The following is a 23595-nucleotide window of genomic DNA, read 5'->3' as shown; positions in this document are numbered from 1 at the left end:
GTAGTGCTTGGCTTACAGCCACAATTAGGACCAGAATTTTTGTTTCCAAGAGATTGTGATTGTTAAGTGAGTTGCACTAAATTTTAGGACCTTTTTTGGGGGGGCCACAGTTGTTAATTGAATCATTGCAATAGTTAAATATATCATATAGTGTTTAAGTGAATGCAGCTTCCAGTGACTTGAAAGTGACTTTGTTTGGTGGAAGCTGGCTGGGAAGATCATGAGTGGTGATCACATGACCCCAGAATGTTGTAGTTGTTGTACATACATGCTGGTTGCCAATCATCCAAATTTTGATCACATGACTGAGGATGCTATGACAGTTGTAATTGCAAGGACCAGTCATAAGTCATTTTTTTCAATACCATGGTAGCTAAATCAGTGGTTCTTAACCTTTCTAATGCCACTACCCCTTAATACAGTCCCTTATGTTGTGGTGACCCCCAATCTAGTCTAGCCCCAATTCTCCCAACAGAGCTTTAAGCTGATTGGCAGGAAGGTCAGAGGGACACCCACACACACACACCCACTGTAAACGCCTGATTGGTCGGATTGTAAAAATATGTTCCAAGGTGCCAGAATAGACATTTTAGTTCCTAAAACCATGGGAAATTTGTCTTTCCCGTGATCTTAGGTGACCCCTGTGAAATGGAGTTTGACCCCCAGGTTGAGAACCACTGTGTTAAATGAATGGTTGTAAGTCAAGGACTATCTGTATTTGACCTGAACATTTTAATTAGGCATCAATAGGCATTCATAACAGCAACGCAGTTAATAGCCTTGGCTGTACATTATTCTATTTTAACCCTGTGAAGAAAGTTTCATTGGTTTTTTCACATTGGGTGGTTTTACATACTTTAAACATGCTACACAAAACAGGGCACAATGAAGGAACATTTTCTGAGGAAAATAATCATGGCATAAAGAGCTGATACAGTTTATTCTCGAGTTATGACTGCAATTGAGTCCAAAATTTATGTTGCTAAGTGAGTTTGTCCCATTTTATTATTTTTCTTGCCATAGTTAAGTGAATAGTTACACTGGTTAAGTTAGTAACATGGCTGTTAAGTGAATCTGGATTTCCTATTGATTTTGCTTGTTGGAAGTTTATAAAAGCTGAACACCTGACCCCAGGATACTGCATCTGTCATAACTATGAACCACTTGCCAAGCATATGAATTTTGATCATGTGACCCTGGGGATGCTGCAACTCACTCAAGTGTGAAAAATGGTCATTGGTCAGTTTCTTCAGTGCCGTTGTAACTTCGAAGGGTCACTAAATGAACTGTTGCATGTTGAGGACTACCTGTACTTATATTAGTCCACAGTTCTGGGCAAATAAGGTTTTGATCAGTAAGGGAGGTTTCTTTTATGTCTCTTTTCCATAACAAGACAGAAGATGTACCAGTGCTCTGGAAAATTGGGGGGGTGGGGGGGAGAAATCTGTTGAGAATTCTCTGAATTGATGCCAGAAATGTGGCTGAAAAATAGGAACATTTCAGAAGAATCTGTCAGCTGGAGCATTTTAACACATCTGAATTGATTTTTTTTCTTCCCTAACTAATTCAGTTTTGGAAATCTATTTCTATAACAAAAAGTACTGTCCCAGTAAGATGGGGTCCTGAATCTTTTTTAAAGTGTGCCTTTTTAAATGTGCATTGCAAATGTTCCGTTTCTTTCCTAATGTTCTAGTTGAGTTTTAGTGATCATCAGTGCCAACCTCTGCAGATGGCGCGGTAGGGAGACAAAGCTCTTTTATCAGAACTTGGTTCCTGTAGTTTCTGGCATTTCAGTTCAGTTTTCTGAAATAATTGGTAGTGTGAACTGCTATTCTAAGCTTCATGGTATGGCTGACGGATGAGGATTTTAGAGCTAACCAGGTTGGAAAAGGGGAAGAGCTGCCTCCTGACATTTAGGCGGAAAAGGAAAGACCTAAGAACATAAATGCCGTCTGCTTTATATAGCAAGAGTGAGCTGTACGTGCTTTCAAGTTTTCTCATATGTGACATGAAAATTATAGTGTTTTTGCATGTAGTGTAGTTCAAACGGGATGCAAAGTAGCACTGTTGGTAAGTTTCTTAAATTAAGTGATAAGGCTGACGTAACATAAAATCAGTGACACAATTATGATAATAGAATAAATTCTTCAGAGTTATTGCAGACATCTTTCTAATCTTTAAACACTTCTTAATACCCTGTTTTCCCCAAAATAATATATGTCCAATAATAAGGACAATCAGGCTTTTCAGCGCATACGCTGAAATAAACCTCTCCCCCAAAATAAGCTCCCTCAACTACTTTCCAGGGAAAGGGAGAGGACATAATGGGAGCCGTTCTTTTTGCGGTGGGCAATCTTGGCCACGAGAGCAAGAGCAAACAAGAGGCAGGTGCGCACACACACCCCGCGGGACTAGCTCGGCTCATCTGGGCTCTGTCTATGGCAATTTAAAATATGCTCCTGCCTGCGAGGAAAAGGAGGCAAGCATCGATCCCGGCCTTGCCACCTCCTCGCAGGCGGGAGCACCTTTCAGAACGCTCCGGAGGTGTGCATGTACCCGCCTCTTGCTTAGTCTTTCACCCCCGGCAAAAAGAGTGTCTGCTGCAGAAATAGTGTTTCACAGCTAGGAGAGCGAGAGCAAGTGAGAGGCGGATGTGCAAACACACCGCAGGACTGGCTCAGCTCCTCTATGATTTTAACATAATTCAATCCAATAAGCGAATTAATAATAAGATGATTAATCATATTTTTTCTTTTCCTTTTCTTAGATTTTAGTATTAGAATATATAACATTATTAATTTTTTAAATTTTTATAGCAGATAATGTGTTTACATATAAAGTTTTCCTGATATAGGATTTGAATAATCTATAAATGTGAGTAAATCACAATGTAAGAATTATTATGATATTGATGTTACTGATGTAAAGTAAGGTACAAAAGAATAGTATTATTGTCAATATAAGACCACAAGATTTGTTGAAAGTCACATTTTGATTTTTTATTGGGTGTATTCTTGGGGGGGGGAGATGAATTAAAGTAACAATGAGTTAACTCAAATAAAAGATGGTTTTTTTAAGAGCCACGGTGGCACAGTGGTTAGAGTGCAGTACTGCAGGCTACCGTGTTTCCCCGATTGTAAGACGTATCGGGGGTTTCAGGGGGGTCGGCTAATATAAGCCGTACCCCGAAAGTAAGACATATGTCTTACTTTCGGGAAAACACGGGGTATTGCGGGGGGGGAGCCGGATGATGTCGGGAAGACCCAGGGAAGGTTTCTTCGGCCGCCCAGCAGCTGATCTGCTCGGCAGCGCGGCAGCAGCCCTGGCGGCGGTTCCCTCGGCAGCGCGGTGGCAGGGAGAGGCTTGCGGCCGCCGAGCAGGTGGGAGAGCTCGGCGGCAAGGCACAAAGGATTTCCCTCGGTGCGGGTCGGTTGCTGGGACGAGCGCCTTCGCTGCAAGCCGCCGCCCGCTCGGCTCGCTTCGGACCAGCGCCGTCCTTCGCTTTGCCAAGCCGGGGAAGAGGCGGTGGCGGCGAGGCGAAGGACGGCGCTCCCCTCCACTCGGCTCGCTTCGGACCAGCACCATCCTTCGCCTCGCCGCGGTGCCACCGCCTCTTCCCCGGCTTGGCAAAGCGAAGGACGGCGCTTGTGCGAAGCGAGCCGAGCGGGCGGCGGCTTGCAGCAAAGGCGCTCGTCCCAGCAACCGACCCGCTTCCCCGACACGCGTCTGGAGGGGAGGAGCCGCTCTGCGCAGTTGGGCAGCCCCACCTGCCTGCCGGAAAGGAGGCGGGCGAAGGAGGGCGCAGCTCCGGCCGCCTGCTCGGCTCGCTTCGCACCAGCGCCGTCCTTCGCTTTGCCAAGCCGGGGAAGAGGCGGTGGCGCCGCGGCGAGGCGAAGGACGGTGCTGGTCCGAAGCGAGCGGAGGGGAGCGCCGTCCTTCGCCTCGCCGCCACCGCCTCTTCCCCAGCTTGGCAAAGCGAAGGACGGCGCTGGTCCGAAGCGAGTCGAGCGGGCGGCCGGAGCTGCGCCCTCCTTCGCCCGCCTCCTTTCCGGCAGGCAGGTGGGGCTGCCCAACTGCGCAGAGCGGCTCCTCCCCTCCAGACACACACTTCCCCGACACGCGTCTGCGGCTCCACGCGTGCACCGAGGGAAATCCTTTGTGCCTTGCCGCCGAGCTCTCCCACCTGCTCGGCGGCCGCAAGCCTCTCCCTGCCACCGCGCTGCCGAGCAGATCAGCTGCTGGGCGGCCAAAGAAACCTTCCCTGGGTCTTCCCCGCCGCCCACGCAAAGGGGAAACCCCAATCTTCGCCTCCTCGCTGCTGCGCCGCTGAAAGGACCCTTTCCATTTTTTTCCAATGTAAGACATACCCCGAAAGTAAGACGTAGTGGGGCTTTTGGGGGTAAAAAGAAAGTAAGACACTGTCTTACTTTCGGGGAAACACGGTAGTTCTGCTTAACACCGGCTGCCAGCAGTTTGGCAGATCAAATCTCACCAGGCTCAAAGTTGATTCAGCCTTCCATCCTTCCAAGGTGGGTAAAATGAGGACCCAATATATATTAATTTTATAAATTGCTTAGAGAGGGCTGTGAAGCAGTATAGAAGTCTAAATGCTTTTGCTATTGCTAATGCTATATTAAAAAAGTAGATGAAGCAATGAGGCCTAAAATTAAGAAGCACTAGAAACAACAATCATCTGTATAACCTATCTATTGCAATTAATCTGCAATAAAATTGAATTGGTTGGTGGTAGACAAAACTAGGCATAAGGAGGTAGCGTGAGTTAAAATACATGTATCTAAAGTCAAGATTTAAATATAAGAGATAGGAGATTTTGAAAAAAGAGGGATGATTATGAAGGATATGAAGGATTATGAAGCATTTTAGTCTGTCATGTAATGGTAATAGAACTATCCACTTAGGGAAGGGTTAAGAGGGTGGGTGGGAAGTAGGAAGGAAAGGGAGAGAGCAGAGAAAGAGTAGAAAGGAGGGAAGGAGAAGGGAATGGAAGTATAAGGAGGGAGAAGGAGTAAGAAAGTACGTAGTAGAGGTGGAATAGCTGCCTGAGATAGAAAGCGGGAAGTGGGGAGAAGATGGACACAGATTAAACAATATAAAGCAAACTTAGAATGTGATCTAGTTTATTGTATTTGAAAAATGATATAACATTATTTTTAATAGCCCCTTTTAGACTGATGGAAAGTAAGGGAGGTTTCATGTCTTAGACATATCTAAAGGTTTTAGATATATCTGATTTTCTATTACTATTTTTTTATTTAAAATTATTTTTCAAGTCCTGACTTTTCCCAACTCACCCCTGTCATTTTCTTTATCTTTTACATAGATTAATAATTATTGTTCCTGTTTTAATTTTGGACTTGAGGTTGGTGTTATTGTGAAATAGTCTTGCTTAAAGACTGCCCTGTTTAGCGACCATTCAAAGTTACAATAGTTCTGAAGAAAGTAGCTTATGACCATTGCAGCATGTGACCGAGATTCAGGCTTTCACAACTGGTAGGCATTTAAAACCATCAGTGACCCACAGTCCTGTGATGTCCATTGGCATGCTTCACTGGTTTCTAACAGTCAATGGAGAAACTGCAGTAAGATTGCAAATCACGATCATAAGAATCCTTGCTTAACCATATAATCTAACAATAGAGTTGCCATTAAGTAACTACTACTTGTAGCTGTAGAAGGCATAGGAAATAGCCTTGAAGGATTGGAAGGAAAGCAATATTCAGACAATTGTGACTCAAGTCTACTCCAAGAAACTAATTGGAGAAAAGCTTCTCTCTAGTTCACATGGAGATAAAATTGGGGGGGGGGGGGGGGGAAGCAAGATTTGCAAGATTCTGTCATTATAGATTTTCCATAAAACTAACTTCAGATATATATGGCATTGGTTTCTTAGTCTGGTCTACTTTATAGGACTAACAATAACTGAGAATTGTAGACATGGTGTCAGGAAATCTAAAGGCCACAGTGAACTGAGGTTGCAAAGAAAGTCAAAGAACAACAAATATGTTCAGTCTAACAGGAAGTTAAAAATACCAATATCCCAGATGGTTAATAACGATGGCAAAATTAACAGAGAAAAGGAAAAAACTACTCAATTCTTAATTTTTTTTCAACTTCTGCAACAAGAAATATGTTTCACTTGGCCCCCATGAAGAGCAAGATTGAAGTTTGAGCTTCCCATTACCCGATTTTATTTTTGCATTTGAACAAGTTCACATGACTAGAGTAGCATAAATTATATTTGATAGGAAATTAAAGCAATTTGCTATTGTGTATTTAAACATCTACTCATTACGTTTGAATAATTCTGTAGAATGCCTAATATGCTTGATGACTAAAGGAGAGACAATGTGCATATTTTTGAAAAGCTTAAAAAGAGAATTTGGGAAAATGTAGGCCAATTTGACCAGTCAATTTGTGGAAAGTTTTTTTAAAGCAAATTATTTTTAAAAAGTCAGTGTGTAAACATCTTTAAAATGGTGTAATAATTACCAAACATTAATATGGATTTCTGAAGAATAAATCTTGCCAGATTATCTAATTTTTCATCATCATCATAATGTGCTGGCCATGAAGTGCTTTATCTTCCTATGCCTTCATTCTGTTCTTCACTTGGTCTTTCTTTTGGGCCAGTTCGGTTTCTCCAATAGTCAGTAAGACTTTCTGGCATACTGACTTAAGTGCATCTTCTTCATTTATTTAATTGGATTTAATTGAATTTGCATGCCGCCCCTCTCCAAGGACTCGGGGCGGCTTGCAGCATATATAAAAACAGAACAATAATGTAAATCCAATTAATACTACAATTTAAAAACAATTAAAAGAAAAACTTATTAACCAAACATTCAGCAATCATATTTAAGGCATTCAGTGGTCAGGGGGAAAATCTAAAAGTCCCAAGCCTGGCGGCAAAGATGAGTTTTTAAGCTCTTTTGGAAGGCAAGGAGGGTGGGGGCAGTGCGAATCTCTAGGTGGAGTTGATTCCAGAGGGCCGGGGCTCCCACAGAGAAGGCTCTTCCCCTAGGTCCTGCCAGTCGACATTGTTTGGTCGACGGGACCCTAAGGAGGCCAACTCTGTGGGACCTCACCGGTCACTGGGATTCGTGCGGCAGCAGGCGGTCTCAGAGATAATCTGATCCTGTGTTGCTCTAAAGAACTCTTTTATTTGGTTGTGTTACATTAATGATTATACTCATTTACAAAAACTTTTTTTCCCCACAGAGACTCACAGCTAGTACAACATCCAGACAGCGAAGTAGGCTTTCTATAATGTGTCAACACCTATGCACTGTTAACAAAGGTTTCACAATTCCTGGTCAAGCTTTTGTTCCAAAGCCAGAGGTCAGTCTGTTCTTTCTTTTTGCATTAAAATCAGTGTTTGAAGTTCAGTTCAGCCATTCACAAAGCTGTTAGCCTAAAGACGTAGACATATTCTAATTTCACCAAATATTCATGAAGTTCGTTGGATTAGCTCCAAAAATACTAAAAAGTAAATTTAGTAATAAGAAGGCATTTATAATTGGGGGGGGGGGGGAAGAGAGATAAATTGTTAGTGAAGATGAGAGAGAAAGATGTAAAGGCAGTGTTCAAAAGGAAGGCAAATCAATAAAAGAGGAAAAAGTAACAGGTGAAAAAATGTTCAGATAAATTCCAAGTACCCCAAAGGTGTATCAACATTCTTAAGATGTCTTGAGTAGTAGGAAGCCCTATAGGGCTACCCAAGAGGAGTATCAAACTCTTAGTTAAATAATTTGTAGGATCTGTAGGAAATCACACATGCGTTGCAACAATAAAGGCTGACATACCTCTGGGAAATCACTATTTTAGTTCGCTGTATCACTTTGTTGAGACAAGATTTCCTTAGAGGTGGCTGCATTCTGATTTTGAGAATAAAAACTCAAGTAAAATATTATTCCAAAAACAAATGTGTTCTAAGGTTTTCCTGAACCAGTTCCAAAACCTAGTCCTAATTATATTCTTTCTAATGTAAGAAATAGAGTGATTATTTTTCTGTGATGTTGCATGTTTCCTCTTTATTGCTGCCTTATGACGATTTAAAAATTTCTGATGATAATTGTGTTGCTCTTTTGCATAAGTCATAATTTGTTTATGCCATGTTTTATTGAATAAATGCATACTATAGTAGCTAGGTTTTCATCTCACATTAAGTTAAAATGAAATAAATGGACTCAATGGGAATACCTTCCCAGTTCTTGGAGCTGCCCTTAATGAGCATTCAGAAGCTACAGCTAGTATAAAATGCAGTGGGCTGGGCACTGATGTATGTACAGTATTCCTGTATCTTCAGGTGAATCCACTAGTTTGGTGGCTGCATTGGTTGCTAGACAGTTTCCAAGTATATCCTTGCTGGTTATTGTCACTGTTAAGGCCCAATGTACCTCAAGACTTGGTTATCTAAGGGTTAACTCCTTCCAGGTCCTATTTCTGTGAGATGGGCATCTGGTCTGCCCTCCAAAGTGGGTATTTACGGTAGTTATTCCTATTCTATGGAACTCTCTCCTTCCAGAAATTTAGCCAGCATTGTTCCTCCTTGGTTTTAAGCAAGGTTTAAAAGCTTACCTATTCCTCTTTCCGTAGGAGGAGAGAGTGCTATGATTGTAGGTGGGATTTGCAGGCACATAACTTGTATATCTCTTAATTTCATTTTTTTTAACTTTGTCATTCTTGGCGGTCTATGAAAACTTGAAGAAATATTGTATGTTAAAATTGTTAACCTCCTAAAACCTTTGGAAAGGGATGGTATGCAAATAAATAGCCTTGAAAGTGACTAGTACTGTACCTTAAAAGTATACAATACAAAAGTATTGTGTACTTTTGAAATAAATTGGGCAGATATCAGAATTGTCAAATTCCATGGCAACAATATGGAAATGGCCTGTCATTGCCTTTTTTCAGGGTATTTCTTCAATCTTCTGCAGCTAATTTGCCAAATGTTTTCCAATTTTCTAGCTACGAATTCCTAGTTTCCCAAATGCAGCATGTTGATTTTTGAACTATTTATAGTCATTTTCCTAAAAATGATTTCATATAGAAGAAAATGGTGATATTCATTGGCTATCATGTACTGTGGTGGGAATGCATAGACTAGATAGATCAAGATAATTTTTCATAGGTACTTTTACAAAATGGCTATTATGGGGCCTTATTTTGAAAGAATTGCTATAGTGAAACACTTATTTCCAAGATGGTATACTGGTTAAGTTGCTCCCAGGTTGCTCATCACTTTTAGCTTCCAGAATGCCCTCTACCAGTCTACTCCAATTTATTTTGGTCTTATATCATGAAAATAATAACATCTTGATATTCATTGTTCAATTGCAGTTATATTGCTGCTATAAAGTTTTTCCTGGTTTAGGGCAATTTCTCTTCAAAGTTGAGGCTTTATTTTTATTTTAAATGTACATGTACTTAAGATTACTTCTGCATATGTCTCAGAATTGGCACAATCACATGTTTGTGATAAAAATGAATCGGCATTTATATACTTAGTGCCCCTTTAGAGAGAAAGATTTTGTGTGTGTGTTTGTATATAATCCATTTTTATTAATGTTTTGCAAACTGAAGTGCTATGTTAGCCAAACATAGGTGATATATTTTGAGTTTGTGTTTTACACTTTCCAGAGTTTTACGAAGTAATCAGAATCCTTGTGCTGATTTCACAGTTAAGGTAGTGGCAAAACTCACTGTGGTTCCCTTGCAGCAGGGAAAGGTTTATTGCCTCTGTTACTGGAGATAATGGATAATTTCCATGGCTTACTAATACCTAATAATCTTAATTTCCCTGCAGTTGATGAGTCTTGTTTAAAAAAAATTACCCACTACATTTTTAAAATGTAACAGTGTGTTTTATCAATCCCAAATCTTTACCTCCTCCCATTCTATAACTATGACTCTGAAGGCCCATAATGTCTTATAGATTTAACCATTATTAAATATATGGATTAAATGAGGGACCGACAGGACTTGAGGGAGGAGGGATAATAAGATTGTAATTATCTATTGAAAAGAAGGTCTTGAATCACTTACAATTTTATTCACTTTAATTCCTTTTTTATTTTTTTGAACTTTTTTCTTTTTGATTTGCGTTTTGCTCAATGGGAAAATTTCTTAATTTAAAAAAACAAACCATGATTCTGGTTTTTGATAGAAAAATTATATCTCCATTTTTGTCATAATATGTATAATTTTAATAGCCTCTACACATCCTTTTATTTTTCTAACTAAAAACTCATGCTGTAATTCTTATGTAAGAAACAAATAATTAATCTTTTGGTGGAGTAACAATGTTGCTGACATTAAAAAAATATGAATTATAGAAATCTACAGGTAGCTCAAATTGTATTTCAAGCTTTTGATCCAAACTTTGCTCTTTATATTGTGCTATATGTCAACATGTTCAAATTTTATCTTTCCTCTTGAATGGAAATGAATAGTTACTTTGTGACCAATCATCGTTTTTTGCAGATGGTCACAAGAAAAAGATTCAAAGAATGCTGACAAAATCATTATTAAAAAATTTAGCATTGCCTGCTAAATCTCTGAGTGAGAAATAGCCAAAATCTTTGGAACCTCTTAAAGATTGATTTGTAAATAGTTTGCATAAAGTATAGATAATAGCTAGATGACATACAGCTTTAAATACTGCTGAAGTATTTACTAATTACTGACAATTGAAAGAGTTTACTTAATAAAGTTTAGTTGTATGTTATTTAAGACTGGTAGAAAATGAAGCTGGGGGGGGGGATTTTTAAAAAAATGTCCTGTAAATATAAATAGGTATGTCTTGCTGTGTTTGACACTTAAAATTAATGCCAAAATATGAAGTACACATTTTTTCAAAGAAAGCAGAATGAGTGGCAGTTATTGTGAGACATGGAGTCTGAGGACAGATAATCCTCAAATATGTTGGGATAATTCTTATTCTTTCAAAGAAATCTGGAGATATACCATTTATCATAGTCGTTGAAAACTGACATTGAGAAATGCAGCTAACATTTAAAAACAACACACACAAATCCCCAGTAAGGCAGATTCAGTTCAGCTGGTGCTGTTATTCAAATAAGACACTTGGTGATACTAAATGTGGCATGTGATAGATACGAACTATTGTAACTGATTTATATTTATACCCCATCCCCCATTCTCAATATAATTCAGTTGCAAATCAGTATCAGTAATAAATGGTTGGTTAGTTATTTTAAATTCTGAGCATCTTTTACTTTTTTAAATAAATAAACACCTCACCCAATGCAATTATAAGGCTTCCATCAACTGCATTGTTATAAAATCAAGATTACATAAACCACCTTGATAGACGGGTCTACCACCATATTTACACATAGTCCTTTAGGCTGTAGCCTGTGTCCATTTGCCGGGCCGCCAGGTGCAGGTTCTGCTCCTTGTTAGGATAAATCCCTGCTCTCTGCTGTTTCTTAAAACAGGAAGTGCCAAAGATGGCACCTGCTGCAAGCAGAAGTCCAGCCGAAATAAATCCAACGTAAACTGCTCCTCCTGGTTCTTGCTTATTGCTTTCTGGAATAGTTGGGTCCAGAAATTTTGAAATAATCTCTTTCGTGTACCAGGCTGTTGGTATCAAGCCAGATATTCCTGCCAAAACGAAGAATACTCCTCCGGCAATTGACGTGTGGTTTTTGGTCTCTCTGTCCCCTCCCAGGAGGGTGCACTTCATCCCCACTGTGGCGATGCAGATCCCAAAAATGGAGAGGATGCAGGACAGAATCATGGTGGTCCTTGCTGCCTGGATGTAAACAGGGAGAGACAGGATTGAATATTTCAGCGTGCAGCTGAACATCCCGGTGCTGTACCATGTGCAGTCCATCCAGAGCCCTTGCATCTGAGTGATGGCCGTGATTATATTTGAGCCCGTGTCTGCATTCACCTTCCAGTTGGGCAACAGGGTGGCTGCGATCGCGCCAAAAGCACCAAACAAGGCTAGGACGAAAGCAAAAAACTGGAGAGCGGACGATGCCATGATGAGATTTGCCGTCACCTTTTGTCTGCTTGTTTCTTTTCTGTTGCTGTAAACCTGTGTTACTGTCTGGTGGCTCCCCAGCCAAGGCTGTAGTTGTCTGTATGTGAGAGGAGGAGGAGGAGGGGAGAGAGAGTGGCAAGGGCAAAGGCAGGAGAAATGAGCAAACAAGAGTGCTTGCATTTGAAATAACGGCTAACTTGAATGGCTTGCTAAACGTGACCCTGCAGCAGATGAGAAGGCTACAAAAGGACTGAGCAGATGTACACCGGGCACTTGAAGAGGCATGATTATAAATGAGTAGTGCATGAGAACAACTGAGCACAAGGAGGTGCTGATAATCAGCCACAGTGGTAGAAGCTGCAAATGAAATGGTAAAATGTAAAAATGGGGTATATCTTGTGCCCCCCCCCCAAAAAAAAAAATCAAGGAAAGATTTGTGCCCTTATTGGCCAGCTTAGAAGCTTCCGATCCATTTTGTAATACAGTATGAGGGTTTTTTTAAATGTATTTCTAACCCTATAAGCAATACAGTATTAGGTCTTGAATTTGAATTGAAATGCACGTCGATATAGCTTCTCCATTTTTGCAAAGAATATTCAGGCTGGAATTCAGATACTATTTTCCTATTTCATTGTTTTAGTTTAAGTAAATACTCCTGGCATTTACAGAGACCTTTATTTTAATATTGCTCCTTTTTAGAAGATCAAGTTACTTTTGAGCACATTCAGGATTGAAAATGGATTTTTCCTCCCTGTAACTTTAAATTCAATTCACCTTCTCCTTTGCTTCATTTTAAACATTTATGGTAAAGAAAAATTTATCTTAAAGACAAGCAAATTAGTTCCTGAAAACCTAAGACACAATCCATTCAAAATAGAATTGAAAACGTTGGCAATATTAATCAGAATAGCCAACCATAGTGATTTTTATATTTGTTAATTATTTTAGATATTTTGTTTCATTGTATGCCACCCATAGTCACTTGCTCATGAGATGGTCAACACTATAAATTAGGTATACTGTACTGTATATCTATAACTTCCTATTTATACTGTACAGTATATTTAAATGTGCTCTTGATTTAGTTGCACTGGGAAGTTGGATACTTCTACAAGAATTGTGATTTCCTTAAATTCTTAAGGAGTCAACTGAGCATTGAACAAAAATTGATAAATATGTATCATATTTATATTGCCACTTTTCACAAATATATATCAATGTACAATATTTCCAAAATGAAACTAACAAATGCAATCCTTCATGATGTTAAAACCAATATTTCACTTAATGTTTATTTTCAACGTATAAAATGGGTGTCCCTTTGACAGATTTTAATTAAACATTCTTATGGACAGCTTTGCTTCTTAAAGTTTTTCAAATATTTTTTTCATGTTGAACTTACTAATTTAATTAGCTTCACTGCTTTCCTTGTCCTAATCTTATACTGGCTTTAAATTACTGTCAGTGACTTATACTGAATGGGCAGTAACAATGTTGTTGGGAATTTTTTGTTTTGTTTTAAATTCTCACATCCCTTGTGTCTTATTTTCTGCCACAATATGATAGATCCAGCTCCATCTCTTCATCAACTATGATAGAAGGAGAAACCAGCCCTGAATGGTACCACTTTGACTCCTGGCTTACTGTTGCTGAAGATTGCTGTGGAGTGTTAGTTTTTGCAGCTTTAAATGTTAAAAGCAGCATGATCCCAGAATTAAACAGTAGCTTTTTTTAGTAAATGCTGACATTACACAAATGTACAAAAATATTAAAACCCCATGTTTTAACAATATTTAGATATCATATAATGCAGATACCAATAACAGGTTTTAGTACTTACTGATAAAGGAAAGGTTTAAGATGTTTCCATGACAGCAGAAGTTATAAAAACACAACTTATTTTGAGTGTAAATGTCTCTGTTCCTCATTGAAAATTGCATTGGCTATTTTATTAACCAGAAGTCAGTCTCTGGTGCTCTGTATGCAACAGTGCTTTGCTGTTGATTGTCTTAGTACCATCTACCAGAGCATAAAGAGCTACTTTGTTTAATGAATCTGCATTGGAGAAAATACTTTGCTTAACAAAAGCAAAAGAGATTATAGAGAAACGGCATGTAAAACCTGAATGAAGGTATTTTATATTGTTAATCAGTCTCAGAACCCCAGAGATACACAGCAAAATAGAAATTTCTCTAAATAATCATGTGAGAAATACATATAAAGATAGGTAGGTAGGTAGGTAGGTAGGTAGGTACGTACGTGTACATACATACATACATACGTGGCTGAGTTTCACATACCTGCTGTTTAAAGCCTTCAATCTTTTCTAGTCTTTTCTTGTACACTACCATAATTATTTGCCTTACTCTAAAGGTTACGTGGGGAAAAGCAATGCTTGCAGCTTATATCATAAATACAGAGCATAGCTGTAAAGGTTTTGACAAGTCAACAAGAACAAGTTCTAAAGCAAAGAAATGTCAAGGAAAACCTGCTGATTATGCAATATGATACATAGGAGCTTCTCTTATTGTCTGGACTTTTCTGTCTGGAAAAGGGAAATCACTGATTTGTGATCCAGTAGAGACAGTAAATCAGGTGCTCTCCAGGTGTTTTGGTTTACAAGTATCATCAGCCCCACTAAAATGATCAGAATTGAGGAGGCTGCAATTTGTTTCAAACATCAGGTGGGCATGTGATTATTTTCCCTGGTAACGTGAGCATTGACAGTAAACATAGTGGTAATTGTGGTTTCATTAATCTTCAAGCAGCGGGGATTCAGGTTTGCTTTTGCATAGTCTCCATGATTTCTAAAGTTCCTATTAGTCTGATTGCCTACAAATTCTGAACAAGCCAAATAGTTGTTGACATTGGCCTGTCTTGGGGTAGATCTTGGGGCAGGTTTATTACTATATAATGGAAGCCATAAAATATTGACTGCTTAGCTCAAAGTAACTCTTTTCAAGCTCAGAGCAACTCTTTAAGGATGTATTCCTGTCCTTCTCTAAGCAAAAAATAAGGAGCAGCTCATCCCTGACATTGTCTTGCATTGTTATGGATCAGAGGATTGGTTTGATATGATTGGTAAATTGACAATCCTAAGAGAATTGTCTGGAAGCAGATCTAATTGAACCAGATAACACTTAACTTGCACTTGTGGTTTTTGTTGTTTTTAAAATATTAATAGAATTGAAATATTTTGTGTTATGGTTTTTATTAAGGTCACGATCAAAATTCTGCACATTAACAAACTAAACAGTTTCTATTTCTAAGAAAATACAAAGGTAAAACTGTAACTCCATCACTGAGGTGATCAAAATATAATCAGGTTTATAGCCAGTATAGATAGTTCTTATTTAACTACTTCAATTGGCACTGGCAGCTTGGTCATTAATCATAGCAGTCGCTAAGTGAAATTGCAACTATATATTGTCAACTCTGCGAAGGTTTTAAGTAGGATTGGTCATACCTTCTTTTACATCACCATTGTAACTGAATGTTTGTTAAATGAGGCAGTTCCTAATTGTAATAAAATTATATACAGACAGTATAACATATTTTTGCCACGTTCAACACTGACATTCAGTGTTAAAGGAATAGCCATGCATAATGTCAGTTAGAATTGCCTGGGTAGTTCACCTAATAGGTTCCTTGAATCCATTTAAAAGTTGCAGTAAAACAAAACATGGACTCTAGCAGGGCCTCCTGCTCATCTGCAAGAAATACACTCTAATTGGCTGTCCGACTCCCATGGGGCCATGCAGGGGCAACTCTGTAGGCTGTCCCGAGTCCAAGTTTGCTTGAGCCTTGCTGGCTGATGCAATCTTCCCAGGTGCCATGTGGTGAGATGGGTAGAGGGCTCATGCTATCATGCCCTGAGGGTGAACATCTTAATCTTATCACTCTGGAGCCGAAGGGAGGGGGGCAGGAAGCGGCTTTGGCTTTGGTCAGTGGTTCAAATCTCATCACCAGCCCAAGGTTGACTCAGCCTTCTATCTTTCCAAGTTGGGTAAAATGAGGACTCGGATTGTAAAATGAATGAATGAATGAATGAATGAATGAATGAAATAAATAAACAAACAAACAAACAAACAAATAAATAAATAAATAAATAAATAAATAAATAAAATGTATCTTTTCATCCAGGGAAACATATTCTTCCTTTTCAATATTTCCTAAGATATTTCATTTCTCTAGGGGAGGGGTGGATGCTAACTTCCTTCATTTGACTATTCAGAAATACATTCCTGAGCAGGACAGATTGATCCAATTGATCTTCCAAGTCTCTTGCTCGCAGATTGGGAGCAGTTATCCCTTAGTCATATCCCATGATCATAATTAACTTATTTCAAGAACCAGTAATTGCACAAATGTTCTTATCATGTTGATTCAAAATTGTTTACCATAATCCGTAGTACCATGTTCCGTAGTACCTTGTGGAACCTGGGGTGCTGCCCTCTTTGCATAAGGACATCTAGTTTATATGGCAAGATATCTAGATTGCAGTCCTTAGTTTGTAGCTTGCAGTCAGAAGTGGAAAGATTGTCCCAGCCACATGCTGTAATGTAGCCATGTGTGCAGCCTCCACTTCCACAGCGCCCCCCGAGGAGGAAGGCTGTGTGGACAACTGTCAGTTCTGGAAGATTATGTGCAGTGGAGCAACAACATAGCAATTTTGGTCTCTCTGTATCGAATTCCTATAATGTTCTTGCGGATTTAAATGGTAAGAATGTTGTAGATATTAGCGAGGCCCCTCAAGCGGAGAATGAGGGGATGTTCCAAGGGGACATTGTTGTAAGTGGGAATAAGGAGGTCGCTGACCATTTCAATAGCTACTTCTGTTCAGTTTTATCAAAAGACACCTTACAATATAATACTATAGATGGATATAGCATTGCTTCTAGCTGTACGGATTCAACTCCAGTGATCTTAGAAATCGATGTCGTAGAAGAACTTGAACGATTAAAGATAAATAAGGCAATGGGTCCAGATGGCATCCACCCCAGAGTTCTTAAAGAACTCAGATTTGTCATTGCTACCCCCCTGACTGATTTGTTTAACCAATCCGTGTTAACAGGAGATGTTCCTGAGGATTGGAGAATGGCCAGTGTTGTGCCTATCCACAAGAAGGGCAGTAGAGAAGAAGCTGGTAACTACAGGCCAGTTAGATTGACATCAGTTATAGTTAAAACGATGGAGACTCTACTCAAAAAGAGGATAAATCAGCACCTAAAAAACAATAACTTATTGGACCCAAATCAGCAGGGCTTTACTGAAGGCAAATCATGTCAGACTAATCTCATTGATTTCTTTGACTATGTCACAAAGGTGTTGGATGAAGGTGGCGCCATGGATATTGCCTATCTGGACTTCAACAAAGCCTTTGATGAAGTTCCACATCAAGAGCTGATAGATAAATTAGTGAAGATTGGACTTAATCCCTGGATAGTTCAGTGAATTTGCAGCTGGCTGAAACGTAGACATCAGAGAGTTATTGTTAATGGCGAGTATTCTGAGCAGAGACAGGTTACAAGCGGTGTGCCACAAGGATCTGTTCTGGGTCCTATTCTTTTTAATATGTTTGTGAGTGACATAGGGGAAGGTCTGGTAGGGAAGGTTTGCCTATTTGCCGTGTGTAATGGGGTTGATATTCCTGGAGGTGTCTGTATTATGGTAAATGATTTAGCTTTACTAGATAAATGGTCAAAGCAATGGAAACTGCAGTTTAGTGTTTCCAAATGTAAAATAATGCACTTGGGGAAAAGGAATCCTCAATCTGAGTATTGGCAATTATGTGTTAGCAAGATTTAGGGGTAGTGATTTCTGACAGTCTCAAAATGGGTGAGCAGTGTGGTCAGGTGGTAGGAAAGGCAAGTAGGATGCTTGGCTGCATAGCTAGAGGTATAACAAGCAGGAAGAAGGAGATTGTGATCCTGCTATATAGAACGCTGGTGAAACCATATTTGGAATACTGTGTTCAGTTCTGGAGACCTCACCTACAAAAAGATATTGACAAAATTGAACGGGTCCAAAGACGGGCTACAAGAATGGTGGAAGGTCTTAAGCATAAAACGTATCAGGAAAGACTTAGTGAACTCAATCTGTATAGTCTGGAGGACAGAAGGAAAGGGGGGACATGATCGAAACATTTAAATATGTTAAAGGGTTAAATAAGGTTCCGGAGGGAAGTGTTTTTAATAGGAAAGTGAAGAGAAGAACAAGGGGACACAATCTGAAGTTAGTTTGGGGAAAGATCAAAAGCAACATGAGAAAATATTATTTTATTGAAAGAGTAGTAGATCCTTGGAACAAACTTCCAGCAGACGTGGTTGGTAAATCCATAGTAACTTAATTTAAACATGCCTGGGATAAACATATATCCATCCTAAGATAAAATACAGGAAATAGTATAAGGGCAGACTAGATGGACCATGAAGTCTTTTTCTGCCGTCAGTCTTCTATGTTTCTAATCAAGAAAACGTAAAGCTTCTGGGAGAAACAATTAAGTTTACCCAGTGGACTATCATATAGTTCTGTACAGCCATCTTCACTTTAATCAGATCAGCTTTCCTCCCTGGTACTGCATTAGACATTTAACTTTGAATAAATATTCCTAGAGCTTAAGTATTTTGTGTTACAGGATAGAGATGGCTTGCGCTTCTATCTCTCATCCCCCCTTTACCATTCAGCATGTCCCTGAGGAGGAATTGTGAATGTCAGAATTTCCCAGTTCCACAAAGATCCTGATAAAAAGTTGAGAGGAAAAACTAAAAAGCCCATTTTTTTCAATCTCTGATTTGTGAGACAGATATCTGAAAAATATGAGACTAATATCTAAATGTTGATAACGAAATTCAAGCTAACACCAAGGAACAATATGCAGAAGATTAAAAGTAGCAAATTAAAATCTTTACTCAATACTAAAATCCCATTTTATTCATAAGACAATCACCCTGGGGAGAGCTTTCCATACTCTTGGGTTCTATATTTCTGTGGTAAATGGCAAATCTGTCAGTTATAATAACCATAATATTTAACTCAAAATCAGACTTTAAGCTGAAAAATGTTTCAGTTTCTGTTTAACTTCATTAAACTTTAATATATAATGATACTAGGAACTAATATAAATTTAATCAGTGCTTAAAGCTAAAGGTAAGAGTGTAGTGGCTTTGATAATTGACTTATTCTTTCTCTGTGTGTTATTATAAAAGAAACAATTCCTGCCACAGGAATTTTATTAATTTTAAACTATCAGTCCTAAGGGAGATGATAAAAATGAGAAGCTGAGGAGCCAAAACCAGTGATGGCTTCTATTAGCAAACTCTCACACACCCCTATACTGCACCTCCAAAATGTGGTTTAAAACCATGGAACCTTCCAGAACATTTCTGGGAAGTACGGATTCTCCAAGGAAAGACAAAGAAAATCCAATTGTTTGGAAAGGGTTGGATTCATTTTACAGTTTTGTATTTCTTCAAGGATGAGGATTACAACAATGCAGAGGGATCAGTTTCAAAGTGGGCAAGATGGGTGTAAAATGAAGTAATAAAGCCAGTAATTGGTCAGTAGGGAAATGGGCTTGGAAAACATTGAAGTGGTTAATACTATACTGTACAGCTAACATAGACATACAGTTTTTGTCAATTTTTTTGTTTGGTTTTGGTTTTGCAGATAGCTCAGTGCAACTTGGATAATTTTCTATAGATAATTGCCTACAAATTTGAATGTTACGCTTCCCTCTTACGTTCTGCTGTTTATTTCAAACCACTTTTAAACCCTTTAATTTTTATTTAAAACTTCTTCTAAGTAGCAATTTAAGGAAATTCACCAGTACTATCAAACTTTTGGATCCAAATGTTCCCAAGAGCTGAAAAGTAGTTAACAATCTATTTCCAAAAGTGATTGGTATGTGATCCTACTGTTCGTTTGACACCGTGGTGTGTGAAAAAGTTTGGCTATTCCCTCCTCTCCGAGAGCTCTGGCTCCACTGGAGACCACTATCTTGAAACCTTCTTGCAAGGAGCAGCTATCAGAAGTATTAGTGAGCAATGTCATGTCCTCTCCTTATCTGGAGAGGAATTACAGACAGCCTGCTCAACATTCTGCTGCAGTTGTCTGCTGTGATTGATTCCTATCTTCAGTTTGCCATTTCCCTTCTTAACATTATTATTTTTTGAAACCCATTGCAAAATTAAGACTACATGTCTATTACAACACCTAACAAAATTCAGGGTTTTATTTGTATTCATTTTTAAAACGGTTGACAGAAGGTACAAGGTTTTTTCCTGTTAAGTAAACCTGATTTTGTGTTTGCAGTAAACATTTATTCCCCGCTAAAGTTATTTGCAAAATAAAATGCTAAAGCTACTATTATCAAAAATCAGTGTGTTGAAATGGAGCTCGTTAATTTACAGAACTGAAAAATAGGATATAATGTCAGTAATTTCAAAGCAACCAATTACAAAGTGAACAGTAATTTCTTATATTAGTTTCCATAGTAACATTGCATCTTTCCAAGTGTTCTGAGAACCCAGACTCTGTCATAGAGTAAACAGTAAACTGTTGCATTTCCACAGGATTTTAAAAAAATGTAGGCCTTCTTTGAGGATGTCATACTTTATTTCAGCCTATTTTTATTTTCATATAAACATACTTTATTTCACCCTATTTTTATTTTCATATAAACGTACTTTATTTCAGCTTATTTTTATTTTCATGTAAACCTCAGGGGGGAAACCCACTAATTCATAATTCTAATCCGAATTCTGTTGCCAAGAGTATCATTTTCAATCAGTCAGAAGAAAAATGAATGAGAAACAGGATTCTCTTTTCCCATAACACAGAAAGATTCTTCTAGTTCTAGAAGAGTTTACTGTATAATAGGGCTACAAATCTGGGCAACAAAAATCTGTAAACATTAGATGACAGCAAAGGGATACATCAAATTATATCATCTTTTTTAAAAATATATATTTTTATTGATTTTTTTTAGCAAGTTTAATATACACACAACATAAAACAGTGCATAATGAAAAATGCCCACCACTCCGACACACACACACATATCCCACCACCATATCGGGGGTGTTTCTTATATAACCCACTTTAAGCCAAGAGCAATATATCTATTTACATATTATAGAGTGATTCCAATTTATTTCTTATAGCTTGGTCTCGGAGTCTACTCATCATATATCTTCTTACTTTGTCCCACCGTCCCATCAGTTGTCTCAATTCAGTTTCACTATCCAAATTTATCCTTTTATCCATCATTTCAACTTGAATATGATCCACCATGTACCTGTACCAATTTTGCATTATCCATTTTGTCGCATCTTTCCAACCCAAAACTATTACCGCCTAAGCGCTTTCTATTGCTGCTTGTTTTATTTCTCTAAATTCTCCCATCGCATTACTTTTAACTAATACTGCCATTTCCTTAGTGATTGTCCATTGTATATTTAACATTCTATTTATGTCCTCTTGCACTGTTTGCCAAAATTCCTGCACTATGGGGCATTCCCAAATCATATGCATAAACACTCCTTTATCTTGACAGCCGTGCCAACAATTACCCCTGACCTTCTGCTGAAAATGTGCGAGTTGAACGGGAGTATAATACCACTTATGTAATATTTTCCTTCTCATTTCCCTAATTCTTAATTTTCCTTATATTTTCTACTGTATTTTCCATCTCTTGTACCTCTACTTGTATCTCATTTTGCCACCATTTAGTCAATCCTTGAATCGTGTCCCTGTCTGACTGCACTAACAACTTATATATATCGGTTGCTTGCGCCTTTATACCCTCTCCTACCAGAGAGCCCGGTAGAACATACCCTCACTTTTTTCTCTTATTATTTTCTCTAACCCTGTCTCCTCCCTCAATACTACTTCTTTATTCTCCCTTTCATTGAAATATTTACATATTGCATTTATTTGTAGCTGTCTTTCCTTACCTAACCACCATTCTATACGATTTCTACTTGGCCTGCCATCCTTCTCATATAACTATTCTATCTTAGTTATCCCTCTTCCCTTCAGCTCTACTATAACCCTATTCAAATTTGTTTCATTATCTCTATTTATTACATAAAGCGATGAGTTTAGATTTATATAATCCTATTTTCCCCTGCCATTTCTTCCAAATTTCCATAGTCACTTTCATGGGACCTATTAGTTTACCTAAGTCGCTCCTATTCCACTTTGTAAAAATTAATTACTACGACTGTCGAAAAGATCTTCTTCCTCTGCTTCTTTTGTCTCACCCATAGTTCCTTGTGCTCCAGCTTCTTCAAACCCGATCCCCAGTTGATCCAATAATGCTTTCCCTCCTCCAATGTACGTGCCCTGTACATTTTATTTTCTTGGCACACCAAAATAGCACCTGGAAACCCCAAGTAAACCTTTTTCCACTTTGGAAAAGTCTTGGAGAGTCTATGGAGAGGGGCGGCATACAAATAATTAATAAATACATAAATAAATACATAAATAAATAAATAATACAGCTTGAAATTGGGTGTAAGGCAGCTCTCGCTCTCAAGGTTTCCCAAGAGAGATCCTTCAGAACTCTTATCTCGTTCCCATCTTGTTTAAGGCTGGCAGAACTTTTCAAAGACTTGTAAACAATCTCCGCTTTTTTTTCACTGACCAAAGCCATAACAATGTCTCTTTGCCTCTCCCTATTTCTGCACGGGGCAGCCGAATGGACACATATTATATCATCAGAGCCGACTTGGACACCAGCATGTTTATTAATCCAAGCAGTTACTGCTTCATTTAAGTTTGAGCCTGAAGCAAAGTCTGATCTGAACCCACGCAGACGTAAATTTCTTCTCCTTTGACGGTCCTCCAAATTAGCAATTCTATAATTCATTTGTTTAATTAATTCATCCTGATCCTTCGCTTGTTTTTCAACTTTCTGAATCTTTCCATTAGAAAACTCAGCCTCCTTTTAAATCAATTTAACATCTGAAGCCAGATTTCCAATTGTTGACTCCACTGTAATAAATCTCTGTTCAAATCCTGAGACAATGTCTAACAATCTATCCAGCTTCTTTTCGATCTTCCCTAGGCTTGAGTCTGCTCCTCCATCTGCCATTTTAAGATTTATTGTACTCACTTTATCACTCTCTCGTTATAGTGAAAGAATCCCCGTCTTTCCTTAAAACCGTAAATCTTTAGTTTCTCTTTGATGTCTGTGGATTCTTTTTCCCTCTGTTTTTATTCAAGAAGGATTTATAGTATTTTGAGGGAGAGACTTCCCTTTACATAATAAATTATTACGGAGCTCGAGGTGGAGTACCTAGAAACCCCTTCGGCACATGCGCAAATCTTATCAAATTATATCATCTAGGGCTGGGATAGTGAACCCATGACATGTGTGCCAGAGGTGGCATGTAGTGCCCTCTCTAGTGGCACATGAGTCGTCGCAACAGCTCAGTTCCACCACGCATGCACGCCTCCTGCCGGCCAGCTGATTTTCAAATCTTCTGCACATGTGTGAGGGATGGGGAGACACACACATGGGGGGGCGTGCTCACATGCACGTGGAGAGTGCATGGGGT

At 38.7% G+C, this 23595-nt stretch overlaps 2 protein-coding genes across 2 annotated transcripts in view; one reads left to right on the top strand and one right to left on the bottom strand.

Moving 5' to 3' along the window:
• TFB1M (transcription factor B1, mitochondrial) overlaps positions 1 to 23595 on the top strand; it is a 32327-nt gene that overhangs the window by 6038 nt on the left and 2694 nt on the right. Inside the window, exon 5 of the mRNA XM_070733754.1 lies at positions 7240 to 7359. Within this exon, the coding sequence (XP_070589855.1) occupies positions 7240 to 7359 (120 nt within the window). The remainder of the gene's footprint in view (positions 1 to 7239; positions 7360 to 23595) is intronic.
• On the bottom strand, positions 11372 to 12031 carry CLDN20 (claudin 20). The gene has a single exon (XM_070740122.1). The coding sequence runs from the start codon at positions 12029 to 12031 to the stop codon at positions 11372 to 11374; it is 660 nt and encodes a 219-aa protein (XP_070596223.1).

Source organism: Erythrolamprus reginae, chromosome 1 (genome assembly GCF_031021105.1).
Source record: "Erythrolamprus reginae isolate rEryReg1 chromosome 1, rEryReg1.hap1, whole genome shotgun sequence".
Lineage (NCBI taxonomy): Eukaryota > Metazoa > Chordata > Lepidosauria > Squamata > Dipsadidae > Erythrolamprus > Erythrolamprus reginae.
Note: the sequence above shows the minus strand (reverse complement) of the source record. Positions and strands in the feature narration are given on the sequence as shown.